Below are 15,723 nucleotides of genomic sequence, written 5' to 3'. Positions count from 1 at the left end.
AAATTCCCAACACATTATATAACGGGCCATAGGTAACTATTTTTCCTAGTTAGGAAAATTAGCTTGTATTTTTTAGTAACACTTTTTCTTCATAAGGAAAACCTAGATATGGTGTAGTGTGTACAAGATACGAAATTCGTCCTCTTAATAATTGAGAATTAAGGTTTAGCCTTATCTGCTACCATCTCTTATGAGTTATAAAAGAAGTTTCCAGGAAATACGACAAGCACATATTCACAAATACATTTTTTTTTTAACTAGGACAATGCGGAATTCAAACCTCAAACCTATAACTTGAGAGTTCCACCTTATGTATAGGGTCATTTCCCACACCTTGAACCATGCTCTAATAACTGAGAACAGCTCTATAAACCCACCACATTACCCTAATAGAGATCTAAGTTAAATCTTAAAGATTCATGACCATTGGATTATCCATATAATTGTATCTTAGATATACCCTAAACTCTTCTCTGTATTCCTTCAGCCGTCGGAACCCCATAAAACAAATTCTTGTGTTCATTTTTTTCTGGTCTCAAATTTCTTTCTCGATCATGATGGATTCTTCGACTAACATCTCTTACCAATCTGAACACCAATCTTACTGTATCCATCATGATGGATTTCAATCACACAATGATTTTTCCTCTCCAAACTCAAGTTTATTATCCTCCTCTGGTATGTGATTCTCGATTTAGCTTCTTCAGGTTCTTGAGGAGGAATTGGTTCTATTCTGAAGAAAGAATAGGACCAATCTGAAGAAAGCATGATGTGATGGAGCTGTTTATAGTGGTACTCTAGAAAATTGTCAAAGTAAGTGATTCTCCTATTTTCTTTACTGTTTTGCAGTTTAATTAATTTCTGGTTCCGATTTGGTTGTTGCTTTCAGCTTTGTAGATGTTAATAGGAACTATATTCTGGTCACAATTTGATAGATTCCTCTTTGATCCTCTGGATTTATATCATGTTGTTGAGCATTCATAACTTTCACATTTTGGCAATTGGATCACTAATGTTACTTTCGCCGGTATCTCAGGTCTTGCAAGTTGCTGGATTTTACAGTCAAAAATCTATTCTGAGAAGAATGCGCGATTAAATGAGAGATCAATCTAGTTTTTCTTAACTTGCGTGGTATGGAATTTTTGACTCTGAATTTATAGTTGGTTCATGGACATGAATTGTTGTAGTTTGGTGTTAAGGAAGATATTGCATAGTTCAGATATCAAGTTAGAAATAAAGGACGAGTGTAGTTCTGATGTGTATGTAGACTAGATCTATGAATAAAGAATGTTAGTAAAGAATTGCAAGCGTGATTGAGAATTATTAGTTTGGGAATGCCATTGATCAATTTCAGAACCTCATATGACGATATTACACCCTATTAGAATGTCAGGGATATGATGAAAAGTAAAAATCTTTCGTTGTGACATGAACTCTCTGTGAATAACCATCAAGTAAGCCGTGTATGTGATACAATCTAGGCAAAATGCATTCCATTGAAGGTTGTTATTTACTGTATCCTCAGCCCACACGAACGCATTACTGGATAGACTATTAGCCATAGTGCCATATAATACTATAATGCACTGTAAAGCCGTTGGAAATATGGAATTACTTTCTCTCTAGTTTGAATTATCAGTTGGATGTTCGCACAAAACGTTGAAGCACATTTATGGCCCTGATCTCACAGCGCTGGTATATAAGCATGAGAAAATGGACATACATTACACTTTCAAAATCTGTCGTTAAATCTAGAAAACTAGACTTTTAACAATGTAAACTAATTGAAAGGTTTTAAGCTATTTAGTCTGTTATGAAATTGTGATCAAGATTATCTGCCTTTACCTTCAGATTAAATGTCTCTCATTTCTTTCGTTTGGTGTTCATTTAGCATCCTTGTTTTGTAATTCAGTTCTGTATACTGCAGACTACTACTCGTTCATTTGCGTTTTTGTGTACTGATTTGTTAAAATAATTGCTGAAATGTGTGCTATTTGATTAGTCTTTTCTCTGGGACAAAGTCTTAACAGTAGGAATCATTTGAATTGCAGAATCTACACCCAAGAAATTTTCGGATGTCAGCAACAAGACGCCTGAGAACAAATGATGGAGCATGGTTACCGATAGGTGTGGAAACCCTGAGAAATTTTTCCAACCTCTGCAGCAATGGGGTTATGATCCTGACTCGTGAGACTATAGTTTTCAGTAACACTGAGTTACGGGCCGTGTGTGCATGAATTTAACTGAGAAAGGGAATTCAACTGGATCTGTTTCATGTGGGATGGTAAAATGGAACTGCATTCCGCATGTGATCACTGGTATACTTCTTTAAGTGGATTTTGCAAAAAACTTAAACCACAGGAAGAACTCCTGGCAGTTTTGAATTACTAATGCAGTGGCTTATTAGGTGTTTCGGATTGGTAACAAATTTTCTATCATTTGTGCCTCTGCTTGTTTTTAACAAATTTAAACTGAAATGAATATAAGTAAGTTCCATTATGATTGGTAACATTAGTGAATGGGCATGGCACTCTCAGTTCTATTTTACTTTCGGATTCCTTCTTTCTTAGTTAGACATCTTTTCTGGTTTAAATTTTGATTGTTGAACTTTTGGCTTAATGAGAGGTCTGAATTGTTAGGTTGTTGCATTCATTTCATTCTCATCCGTCACCTACTACTCGTTAACATAATTTACTGGTCATCGTACAGGAAATGCTGCTAATAAAATTGTTGCTTACAGATTACATTTGGCTAATTGATAAACCACTTTGTGCGGATTCCCAACAGATTGCTCTAATTTTCTCATCGAACTGAATTACCTGTCAGCCTCTAAATTACGAGGTAATCTTTTTGGTTGCCTTAAGCTGGTCTTACAACAAAAAATGCTGTTATTGAAATTGTTGCAAGGAAACTCCCAAACAGTTACTGCATCTGACATAGGACCCTATAAAAGAGACCAACACTACCCCATAACACTCCATAGACAGAACTGTGATGAAGACTGCAATGAATACAAATGAAATTGAGAGTACATGATGATTTTGTAGACAAAGGTTCAGTTAATCAGCACTGAAGAACAGTCTTAACTGGCGTTCAACAAAGTCACTATAAAAAATTTCAATTATTCTTTTCACAGAATACTAAGACACATCGCCAAAAAAAAAAAAAAAAAAAGGTCAAACAGAAAGAACAAACATCAAAACACTTATGTTCGGCTTCCACAGTATTTTTCTTGCTTCTTAACCGGGAGTAGAAGTATCTGTTGTTAGTTTGCTACATCTGATTATCTGACTTCTTTGGTTGCAGATTCTAGTAAAGCTAACAATATCACCTGCTAAGTTTTAAATACCACTTGGATACTTGAAGAAGCTGTAGGAACTAATCTTAGCGTATCCATAAATTGCTCAACTTGTGTCACTCCATCAGGCGATCCAACACTAGAACGAAAGTATAGAACAACTTTCTTTAAAAACTTTGCTTTTTTCAACAAAAAACATAGAAGTTTGAGTTCAGCATCACATCCTTCCACTTCAATCTGGACATACTCGAGGTGAGACAACATTCCTGGGAATGACAGGCCTGTTTCCCATTCATCTCCAACGTCTGCCAAACATGACTATATATATGAAAAAACGTAGATGTTGTGTTAGATCGGAACAATACTGCAGACTGAACTGAAAAAACGAATAGCTTGGATAAACATTACCTCCTTGGCTTTAAGGAACAGTTTAGTTACATTAGGAGAAATGCTGAGCAAGTATACTATAGCCCGCATGCAACTTCTTGTAGACCACATTGTCAGCGTCAAATATTTTAGACTACATAAGCGAGGTGGTTGACAGTCTACTACGTCCGGAGCTCGTGAGAGAACCTTGAGAAACAAAAGAAAACTTGATCACAAAAACCATATGAATTCACTTCTGAATCTAGGCAATAAAACGTACTTAATAAATTGTGCATATATGATATTAATTCATGGAAGAGAGGAGAGGAAGCACCCATACCTCAAGGAATCCAGGTGATAATAATCTCATTTCTTTCACCATATAAACTGCTTCTAGAAATCTCATCACACGTTTAGCATAAACTTCTTTTTCTCCTAAAGGAAGTTTCGAATACGTTTCTGCATTCTCGTCTTTTAAATTTTCGAGTATCATGTGAAAACTTACCCTGGAGAGGGGAAAGCAGATTTCTAAAGAACAGTCTTGTTTCAATAAAAGTGCGCAGAAGAAGTCCTTCAGATTTGGAGCACATAACTTGACAATGTTCTCCTTAGTACCATTTTGCGGGTAACGACGTCTACACAAAAAAGTGTATGCAAACTTCTTTACGCTGACAGAATCAACAATCAACTTCCTTCCATTATAAGTCTGAATATCACAATTCTGTATGGCCAACGTTTCAAGAACTGGGCAACTAGAAAAAAGTCTTTTAGAAGATTCTTCATTAGAAATTGATAATCCAGTAATGGACAATACTTTAAGCCGAGGCAAATTCATTGATCTTGGTAGAATAACATCTGCATGCCTGGCATTAGAAAACATCATCATTCCCAGCTTTCTCAGTGATTTACAATTCAGGAGATGGTGAGGAATTTCATATGCCGAAATATGACATTGAGTAATTACTATACTTATTTCTTGAACTTCATGCTTAACGGCATTCAGACTCCATCTATTAACATTCATTATCGCCGTATAATCAAATGCAGAGTTCTCCCAATCCACACTAAACTTCTGAATATTGGTGTCATCACGAAATATGAATACCATGTAAACAAACTCTATGAACCTCTCGGTATTCTGAAGCGAAAACGAACTCCTATTGAAGTTTAGAAAAGATAGAGATTTCCAAATATGAATCCATCTTTTGGACAAAACACTAGTTTGAACAGCATATTTAGCATCAATGAAAGAAAGAATATGATGTATTAGTGCATCCGGTAACCTACTGATTCTATCTTCCTTATTAGAATATGTTGCATTTCTTGTTTCTTCCATTAAAAGATGAAAACGGAAGTACCTTTGAGATTGGGAGATGATTCAAAAATGCAGATGATGAAGGGGTAGTGACTATGAGGATTCGTTTTTTTTTTTTTTGTAGCTGAAGGCGTAATGGAGAGCTGACTAGGTGCATGATGGTGACAAGGTATGAGTGCACCAAGAGAAATGTCTAGGAAGTTTCCTCTAAACCCAAATGGGTAGTACCCTTCTTTTCCTTCGCTTACACACCAGCTTCCGCTTTTGGGTAGCGTTAGGCAATAAGTCGCCTTCATGAATTAAAGTAAAGGCCATCAATTATATAGCTGGAAATTTTCCATTTTCGGCAACGCAATTAACCCTTTGACAGGTTAATTGTTGGAATTTAGTGATTATTGGTATGAAGCAAAACTCTGGTTTAGAGCCTTTAGAGGTTCGTGCACTTCCAACTCTATGACACTAAGTCCAGCTAGAAACCAATAAAAGTTAATGTGAAGTCAGACTTGACCGTTTTTCACTGAATTCGGACAGATTAATTTATCAATGAAATTATTTCCAACATGAGGAACCGCCACATGTCTGTTAAAATTAATTTACATATCATATATGCGTAAGGCATAGTCTTTGTATGCCTTAGTTGGTGGAACTAGACATGAAATTTCATAAGATACACTCTGCTTCTCCTCACAATGCATTACAAACGTATGATCATTATGCTGCAACCGGGTTATTTCTCCACGAGAAATTGAACAAAAACCAAATTTAAAATAGTGGTCATTCCACTGTGTTTTCACTTGGGCCGGTTAAGGGAAACTCAAAGATTGAACATGCTACATTTAGTGTCATAAAATCTAGCGAACCTTCCGCAAGAATGATTCCCTTCTAGGTGACCGAAATTGCATGCCGGAATTTCTCACATGTCAGAGTAGAAAGAGAGCAAGTGTTTAATATTGGCTCTGTAGCCACATTAGAATACATATTCAACAAAATAATCTTTCAGTGGTAGAATAATCAAGGAAAAATACATAGTTCAAATTGTCTAAACAACAAACTTGTTACATCACGGGGATGTAGCTCAAATGGTAGAGCGCTCGCTTTGCATGCGAGAGGTACAGGGTTCGATACCCTGCATCTCCATTTCTTTTTTGCTTTCTGATTTTGTACTACTTCTCAAGTTCCTATCGATCCAAATCCACCCCACAATGCGGGTGGGAATACCTTTACCAGCAACTGATTGCCAGAGAAATTCCATTCATATTTGTTTGCCATGATATTGCTGCATAGAAAATTTCACGGTAATTGTGATGAGATTTGTAGGATTGAGCAAGAGAGAGGAGAGCACAACGCAAAGCAAATAAAATGATTACATTGATAATCAGTTTGGTATACAATTCTTATGGATCAATAGCCTACTTATAATCTCATAAACTTGACAATCACTCAAAGTACTTTCCTAATAAAAACAAACTCTAAATAAAGCACTCTTCTAGAAACACAAAGAAGCTCTAAACATAGTAAAACTTTAAACACAACAATCGACACAACTTGCTTCTCAAGTTAACTTCAACTTCCAAATATCGCACAGTGTATCAACATCGTATGTTGATCCAACTTGACTGCGTCAACTGCAGCAGTTGATCCACTTGGACTGGATCAACATATGATGTTGATCCACGAACCAAATCACCATATCTTGGTTTAACTTCCAACATCCTCCCTTAAACCAAGATATCATTCAACGAGAATTCCGTAACCCTCTTCTTCCATTGATAGATGTTTGCACGTCCTTGTCTTTTCTCATTTTCTATTCCTCTTCTTCCATTGATAAACGTTAATACGTTCTTGTCTTTTCTCATTCCAGAATTCCGTCATCACTATCAAATCATCAAACACAAATTCACAAACCTCTTTTCTTCCTTCACATTCTTCTTCATTGCAGCGGAACACAAAAACAAGTTTCTTTGACTTATCACCGAGCATTGCAGCTCATCTTCATCTCTTGATCTTCTCTTCACATGTTACTTTAAGAAGAACCGTCAGTTAGTGATGTCTAGAACTGATCTTTTCACAGTTCACAAACCTTTCTTCTCTTTTAAAGTACACATGTTGCCATATCTTCACGATCACAACCTTGTTAATTGTTGTGATGTTCTCCTCAACTCATAGGTATTATAACCTCCTCTTGTTGATCACTCTCTTCTCAAATTGCAGCACCAACTACAACTCAACCAAACACAAATTCCACGCTGGAATTACTTCACTTCTCTATTCAAATCCACACACTGGGATTACTTCTTCTTAACAAGATCACACCCTTGTGACGTCTCTTCTCAAGCAAACCTTGCTTTATCTTCACAATCACAACTCATGGGAGTTTAACCCACTATTGTTGTCTTCACTCACACATCTCCCTTGGTGATTACTTCTCTTTTCTTCACTCTCTTTAATCTTACTGTTGTTTCTTCTTTTCTTTTTTAGTTTTTCTTCTTCTCTTCTTTGTCCACTCACGCTTGTTAGAGTCGAAACTTTCACACTTCTTTGTTTCACAATCTTGTCACGCTTCTGCCACAAACGTCACTTTTTTACAAAGTCTGCCACACTTTGTAGGTATCCCAAGTTTCTGCCACAAACTCTTAAAACTTTCTTCACCGTTTCCAACATGTTTGAGCTTAAACTCCAACATGCCATCCTCCCTTAAGCTCAAACATATCCACCCAACATTCCTTGTCATTCTAAGTCTTTGAATTCGATCAACTTCATCAAACTGTACCAGTCCTTCTTGATTGCAATCCCAACTTTGATCTTCTTTTGCGTCTATTTCGAATCCATGACTTAACCCTTTAAATCAACCACTCACCCAAAGCTTCTTAACTCAACCAACATCAAATCTGCTTTCTGCAACGCCTCTGACAGAAAACTGTCACACTGTTTCACTGTTGTAACACTTTTGTACGCTTCTGTAACAATTCTTCAGTAACACTTAACTGTGACATCCTTTTGTCACACTACTGTTTTTATGTAACAGTTATTCTGCAACTGTAACACTAACTTTTGTAACACCTACCACAAACTGTTCCTAACTTTCAATAACACTTTCCTTTTTTTTTTTGGCCCCAAAAATCCAGGCAAAACGTCGTAGCAGGTCGAATCCTTGTTCCTTCTCTGTATCAGCGCAGTCGTTGTGATCATCAACATCTCATCTCATATTTATTTTTTTGATCGATTCATCTCATCTTTTCTCTTGAACAACAACTACCAAAACCCATCATTCAGCCCCAGCATATCACGTCTTGAGGATCAGTCGTAACACATCAGTTCACGACAAACACAACATCCATCAAACCCTTCTTCTTGGATAAAACTCTTTCCAATTAATCTTCAAATAACAGAAGCTAGGATTTCTTCTGTTTGCTCCGAACCCTAAAAGGAATTCGGATTCTCACAAACCAAGTTTCCCTCTAAAATCTTCTATATTCCAGCCATCGATCATCACAATCAACGGCAACGGTCAAATCTTGTCTTTTTTTCGTTCAAACTCCAGCTTCAAGTAAATCACTCCATTAATTCATGTCTTCTTGGCGCAAAATAATTCACCATCACTTCAAAAAACTACGCAGCTAAGTCATCTTTTCGTCATCTTTTTATAAACAACCAACGTAATACAAAAGCAGTAGTAACTTTCCATGTTTATCAGAGAACTTGTAAACCAAGCCCTAATCCTTCGCAACCAGTCACCAACAACTAATCTCATATTCCTCCTTGTTAGGGTATTAGCGTCCAAACTTCATGTATATGACGTACAGGAAAATAACCAACCTTTTTTCTTTTACTTCTTTTCTCGATTTATTTGGAGCAGCATCACACAAACGCAGTTTCAACGCCTTTTTCACGAACACTAAAAACACCAACGTAATATCTTTGCACACTTCTTTTCTTTGGAACTTAAAGAAAAAACTTTGAAACTTCTCTAACTATCTCCTTTCTCCTCTCCCTTCCTATCACCTTGCTCTGATACCAGATGTAGAAAATCTGGTATCAAAGACTTAATAAAAAACAGAACAAGATACTCAAAAGTACTTCTTTTTAATTGACGTATTTCGTCTCATGGCTCAACAGCCTATTTATATGATTAACAAACTTGACTCTCAAGTAATAAACTCTTTCCTAACTTAATCAAACTCTAACAAAGACGCTTCTAGAAAATACTCACTTAAACAAACTCTAAAACCAATAATACTTGCAACTCAAGTAAACTTCTAAATACCGTACCACGCGTCAACAACACTTGTTGATCCAACCACTTCATGTCAACTGTACCAGTTAATCCAACAATACTCTGTTAACACTCATAGTTGATCCATACTACTGTATCAACAACTCTTGTTGATCCCTTCTATCTTCTTCATAGTATCTTGGTTTATTCTTCAACATCAGATGTAGAAAATCTGGTATCAAAGACTTAATGAAAAACATAACAAGATACTCAAAAGTACTTCTCTTAATTGATGTATTTCGTCTCATGGCTCAACAACTTATTTATATGATTAACAAACTTGACTCTTAAGTAATAAACTCTTTCCTAACTTAATCAAACTCTAACAAAGACGCTTCTAGAAAATACTCACGTAAACAAACTCTAAAACCAGTAATACTTGCAACCCAAGTAAACTTCTAAATAACGTACCACGCGTCAACAACACTTGTTGATCCAACCACTTCATGTCAATTGTACCAATTGATCCAACAATACTCTGTCAACTCTCATAGTTGATCCATACTACTGTGTCAACAACTCTTGTTGATCCCTTCTATCTTCTTCATAGTATCTTGGTTTATTCTTCAACATCCTCCCTTAAACCAAGATACTCTTTGCTAATCATTCCAAGCTTTCCACGCAAGTAAATGAAAATGTTAGAGTTCAAAGACTTGATGAAAATATCATCCACTTGCTCTTCACTTTCAACAAACTCTACAACTATCTCCTTGTTGCTGACAAGTTCTATGATGTAATGATATTTTATATCAATGTGTTTACTTCTTCCATGAAGTACAGGGTTCTTAGTTAATGAAATTGTAGACTTGTTGTCACAAACTATTGTTGTTGGTGTCTTCTGTTCTTGAAACAATGATTTCAGCATCATTCTTAACAATACAACTTGTGTAGCACAGTTGCTAGCAGCTATATACTCAGCTTCTGTTGTAGATAATGCAACAACTTGTTGCTTCTTAGATGACCAAGAGAAAAAACCAGTTCCCAACTGAAAACCATAACCTGATGTACTTTTTCTACCTTCTGTATCTCCAGCCCAATCACTATCAGTGAAACCAGCCAACTTTGGATCTTCTGAGACAATATAAAAGATTCCCATGCTTGTTGTTCCTTTTACATACTTCAGAATACGTTTTGCAGCTTGAAAATGTGATTGTCTAGGAGATTCCATAAACCTACTAACCAACCTAACTGCATACATGATATCAGGTCTTGTAGAAGTCAAATATCTTAAACATCCAACAAGACCTTTAAATTTTGTTGAATTCACAAGCTCTCCTGATCCTTCTCTTGTCAACTTCAATCTCTCCTCTACTGGTGTTAAGATTGGATTACAATTACGCATCTTGAAACGCTTTAGAATACCTTCTGCATATGTTTTATGATTGATAAAAATTCCTATTTCAGTTTATTGTACTTCTATGCCAAGAAAATATGACATTAAACCAATATCTGTCATCTCAAACTCCTTCACCATGTCCTCCTTGAATTCATTGATCATCTCAGAGCTATTTCCAGTAAAAATAAGATCATTTACATACAAACATACTATAATATGATTGCCAAGAGTATCATCTTTCAAATATAAAGTATGCTCATGTGGACATCTTGTAAATCCCTTCTTAATGAAATAAGAATTTATTCTTGTGTACCAAGCTCTTGGTGCTTGTTTCAAACCATAGAAAGCTTTGTTTAACTTGTATACTTCATTCTCCTTCCCCTCCATAATGTAACCTGCTGGTTTTTCAAGATAAACTTCTTCTTCTAAAATTCCATTCAAGAATGCTGACTTAACATCCATCTGAAAAATCTTCCAATGCTTATGTGAAGCTAAAGCAATTATCATTCTTACTGTGTCAAGTCTTGCAACTAGTGCAAATACTTCTGAGTAATCTACTCATTGTCCTTGTCTATATCCCTTAGCAACTAACCTTGCTTTCATTCTATCTATTTCACCATTTGACTTGTATTTTGTTTTGTAAACCCGCTTAACACCAATGGGTTTTTTTCCTGGTGGAAGTTTTGTTAATTCCCATGTGTCATTCTTCTCAATTGACTTTAGTTCTTCATTCATGGCTTGAATCCAACCTTGTTCTTTAGATGCTTCTTCATAAGCTACATGATCACAATCTCCAAACAATGCAAAGTTCATCACATCATCATCAATATCTTCATCATCTCTTGTTAAAACATAGTCATTCAACCTGCCAGGTATGACATATTTTCTTCTTGGTTTTGTAGTTTCTTGTTGTGGTACTGCTTCTGTTCTTGCTTCTTCATGGTGTTCTTCAACATTGTCTTGAATCTGCACTTCTTCATCAACTACAATTGGAACTATTCTGACAGTAGCAGGTGGATCAACATTTCTTGTTGATCTAATATGCGGGTCAACATTCTTTCATCAAAGATCACATCTCTACTTGTAATTACTTTTTCTGTCTCTGGATTAAACAATTTATATCCTTTGGTTACTGAGCTATAACCAACAAGGATACACTTTTCACTCTTGTCATCCAACTTCTTTCTAAGTTCTTTAGGTACATGTGCATATGCAATGCACCCAAAAACTTTTAGATGTCGTACACTTGGTCTTGAACCTCTCCAAGCTTCTTCTGGTGTCATATTATTCAAACTATTTGTAGGACATCTGTTGAGTAAGTAAACTGCTGTATCAACTGCATATCCCCAGAAATTCTTTGGTAAATCTTTTCTTATTCTTATAGTTCTTGCCATCCACATTATGGTTCTATTCTTCCTCTCTACAACTCCATTTTGTTGTGGTGTATATCTTGCAGTTAATTGATGTTGAATTCCATGCTCTTCCATAAACTTGCCAACAACAGTATATTCTTTGCCTCTATCAGTTCTTAGGATCTTGATACTCTTTCCAGTTTGTTTCTCAGCATAAGCATTGAAACTTCTAAAAGCTTGAAATGCATCACTCTTTTGTCTAAGCAAATAAACCCATGCCTTTTTACTAAAATCATCAATGAAAGTTATAAAATAATTATTACCTCCATGTGAAGTTACTTCAATAGGACCCCACAGATCACTATGAACAATCTCCAATTGTTGATCATCTCTTCTGGCTTTGTTGACTGGAAATGGATATCTGTGCTGCCTGCCAAAGATGCAATTTTCACATCTTGATTCTGGAAATTCAATGAAAGGCAATCCTGACACCATCTCCTTCTTTGCCAAGGTTTGTAAACTATTAAAGTTCACATGTCCCATTCTCTTATGACATAACCAAGAATCATTGTGTACATTACTACTGTAACAGCTTTTCTTTTGATGCTGAATATTCAAAGGAAATAGTCTATTTTTGGTCATCTATACTATAGATATCAACCTTCTTCTTGTATCTCTTATGAAACACAAACCATTATAAATATTCATAGAGTATCCTCTTTCAGATAGATTACCCATACTCAACAAGTTTTGATGTAAACCTGGAACATAAAATACATCCATGAAGTATGATTTTGAACCATTCTTAAGAACAATTCCAATTCTTCCTTTTCCCATAACTTGAATTGTAGAACTGTTACCAAACTTTACTGTTGATCTAACAAACTCATCAAGCTTATCAAATAAATCTTTTCTGCCACACATATGATTGCTACAACCAGTATCTAAATACCACTTAAGTTGTGGTTGCTCTTCTGCTGTATGAATGCAAGTAGCATGTTTTCATCCTTCTTTTCTTCTTCTTGACTTTCTGCAATATTGTCTTTGAAATTTGCTTTATAATTATTAGCAATTGTCTTTCTTGGTCTTGGACATTCAGTAGTAATATGTCCAAAATCTCCATAATTATAACATTGTATTCTTGATCTATCTAATGGCTTTCTATAACTTCCATTATTTGATCTTCCTCTATTGTTGTATCTTCCTTGAAAATCTCTAGCATTAGATTTTCCTTGATTGTTTCTCCAGCTAACTTGGCTCTGAAGTGCCTCTTCAACTTGTTTTGCTGCAACAGTTTTCTCTAGCAATCTTTGTTCATAAGCTTGTAATGATCCCAGCAACTCATTAAGAGTCATAGTTGCAACTGTGTTGCATTACTCTATACCAGTAACCTTGGATTCAAACTACTCAGCAAGCTTCTTAAAATCTTCTCTATGACAGCTTAATCTTCTACAGTATCACCATTGGCCTTAATCTCATTGACAAGATTCAGTGTCTTTGAGAAAAACTCTAAAATTGTTTCAGTTGTCTCCATCAGTAATAATTCATATTTTCTTTTCAAGGTTTGTAATCTAACCTTCTTGACCTTGTCATATCCTGTGTAGTAACTTATCAAACCATCACATGCTCTTTTAACTTCTTTTATGTAGATAACTCTATCCATGAGAGATTCATGAATACCCTGATGAAGAATATATGTAGCTTTAGAATTCTTCTTTCTGTTTTCAGTTAACAGAGTTAGCGCAGCTCCTTCAAGTACTACTCCTTCTGCTGGTTCAGCATAACCATCTTTCACAATATCCCATACCTCCTGGTATGTGAAAATATTCTCCATCTGCAACCTCCAATGTTCAAAGTTCTTTCCTTCAAACACCGGTACTTTAATTGAACTTAAACTCGTCATCTTCTTCAACTTAACAACTCATACCCACATCCCTAGAACCTGATACCAGTGCTCTGATACCAGATGTAGGATTGAGCAAGAGAGAGGAGGGCACAACGCGAAGCAAATAAAATGATTACATTGATAATCAGTTTGGTGTATAATTCTTATGGCTCAATATCCTACTTATAGTCTCACAAACTTGACAATCACTCAAAGTACTTTCCTAATAAAAACAAACTCTAAATAAAGCACACTTCTAGGGACACAAAGAAACTCTAAATATAGTAAAACTATAAACACAACAACCGGCACAACTTGCTTCTCAAGTTAGCTCAAACTTCCAAATATCGCACAGTGTGTCAACATCGTATGTTGATCCAACTTGACTGCGTCAACTGTAGCAGTTGATCCACTTGGACTGGATCAACATCATATGTTGATCCACAAACCAAATCACTATATCTTGGTTTAACTTCCAACAAGATTTAATATGTAAATGAAAGATGCAATGGCTTCTTGTACGAAATTTCTCCAAGCAACATATTGAAAATATAATTTTAGAACTCATATTATATGAATGTTCGGAAAAGAAAGTACAAGGTTCGGAACGGAATACCTTTGGAAGCTTTAATATTATGTGCAGTTATTTTACACAATTTGTTTGCACAACCAATAATTATTACATCCAAGGGTTATTTCGATATCATCTGCAGCAACATGATCAGTATGTGCAAAGGGTTACTGATCAAAGTTAACTCCATACGTGAACTTCTTACTTTCACTAACTATGACTAAGGCGACACACTTCACTAATCTTGTAAAAATATGGTATAATAGATGTCAAATAGATTTTACCTCCATAACTCGTGAGTTTCTTAAATACAAGTGCGTAAACCAAAAATAACTACTGTTTGAACCACCTCAAAATTGGAAGAATTTAACTACTGAAGCATAACCATAATCATCAGCATCATAAAATGCACTGGTTTGCCGACCCAATGGTATGTAGCATTCATACTCCTCTCGACTACACTTGTATAATCCTTTCCCATTCCAATGGTACACAATCAGGCGAGATGGGAAACCTTATGGACTCCTTGGTCTTTCGATTGTAATAAAAAATGCTATCTGAATCATCTGATCGCAGAAAGATTAGATTTGTCCCCGTAATAGCTTCAATTGAAAGATCTTGTTGCCCATCCCAGCGGAAAGGTATATCGATATCGATGATCTCTTTAGTCCACTTAATGTCACCATTTGCATCTTCATGAATTTTCCATAGAGCCATGCCGCGTTTTAACACAGCTATGCATCCATCAATTTCTATTAGCTCAACAGTTTGCGAAAACTTGGATCTCTCGGGATCCACGACGAAATCAGGAATAGGAATAACTCTGAACATTTCAGTCACAATATCTAATCTCATTATATGTTCTAGTTCACCACCTTTATGTTATTGCCGGAACCGCCAATATAAACAACCATCTACATAAAAAGGATCTTGATAAGTTACAGCGATGGGTGTAGTTGCATCGATTCTTCTCCATGTATTTCTGCCAACAGTAAATACTTCAACAACTTGATTATTATTATCTGAATCCGAATCCGAATCAGAATTACTTCTTGATATGCATATAAATTTATGTTCATCACTCTGTGGATTAAATCCAAACGCAATGATTTTTGGCTCATTAGTTTCAATCCAAGGTGATTTTTCTCCAGTGATAGGGTTATATATGAGAAATGCGTCATGATTTTTAGTGGTAAAACATAGCAAACCCCTCACAGTTTGTCTCGGTAATAAATAAGAAAAATAAGAACCACGATCTAATAGTAATCTGTTAATACATACTAGTCTTCTATCAGGTGAACCAATTTTGAATTCGACATATTCCTCT

The 15,723-nt window shown here is 35.7% G+C and overlaps 1 protein-coding gene, 1 long non-coding RNA gene and 1 other non-coding gene across 4 annotated transcripts; 2 read left to right on the top strand and 1 right to left on the bottom strand.

The window, feature by feature from the left end:
• Positions 1 to 302: 302 nt before the first annotated feature.
• On the top strand, positions 303 to 2,687 carry LOC113273433. Its single transcript, XR_003322397.1, has 3 exons — positions 303 to 813; positions 1,037 to 1,131; positions 2,052 to 2,687. It is a non-coding gene; the product is annotated as an uncharacterized LOC113273433 (long non-coding RNA).
• Positions 2,688 to 2,990: 303 nt separating this feature from the next.
• LOC113273431 (F-box/LRR-repeat protein 13-like) lies at positions 2,991 to 5,084 on the bottom strand. Of its 2 annotated transcripts, none has more exons than XM_026523149.1 (3): positions 4,005 to 5,076; positions 3,707 to 3,871; positions 2,991 to 3,616 (listed from the first exon to the last, which is right to left on the bottom strand). In XM_026523149.1, the coding sequence occupies exons 1-3, from the start codon at positions 4,998 to 5,000 to the stop codon at positions 3,335 to 3,337; spliced, it is 1,443 nt and encodes a 480-aa protein (XP_026378934.1). In that variant the 5' UTR covers positions 5,001 to 5,076; the 3' UTR covers positions 2,991 to 3,334. The 2 variants fall into 2 exon arrangements, with proteins under 2 accessions (XP_026378934.1, XP_026378935.1); XM_026523150.1 differs by having other exon boundaries at positions 3,339 to 3,603; positions 4,005 to 5,084.
• A 959-nt stretch (positions 5,085 to 6,043) lies between these two features.
• Positions 6,044 to 6,116, top strand: TRNAA-UGC. The gene has a single exon. It is a non-coding gene; the product is annotated as a tRNA-Ala (tRNA).
• The last annotated feature ends 9,607 nt before the right edge of the window (positions 6,117 to 15,723 follow it).

The sequence above is a fragment of the Papaver somniferum genome, chromosome 4 (genome assembly GCF_003573695.1).
Source record: "Papaver somniferum cultivar HN1 chromosome 4, ASM357369v1, whole genome shotgun sequence".
Taxonomy (NCBI): Eukaryota; Viridiplantae; Streptophyta; class Magnoliopsida; order Ranunculales; family Papaveraceae; genus Papaver; species Papaver somniferum.
Note: the sequence above shows the minus strand (reverse complement) of the source record. Positions and strands in the feature narration are given on the sequence as shown.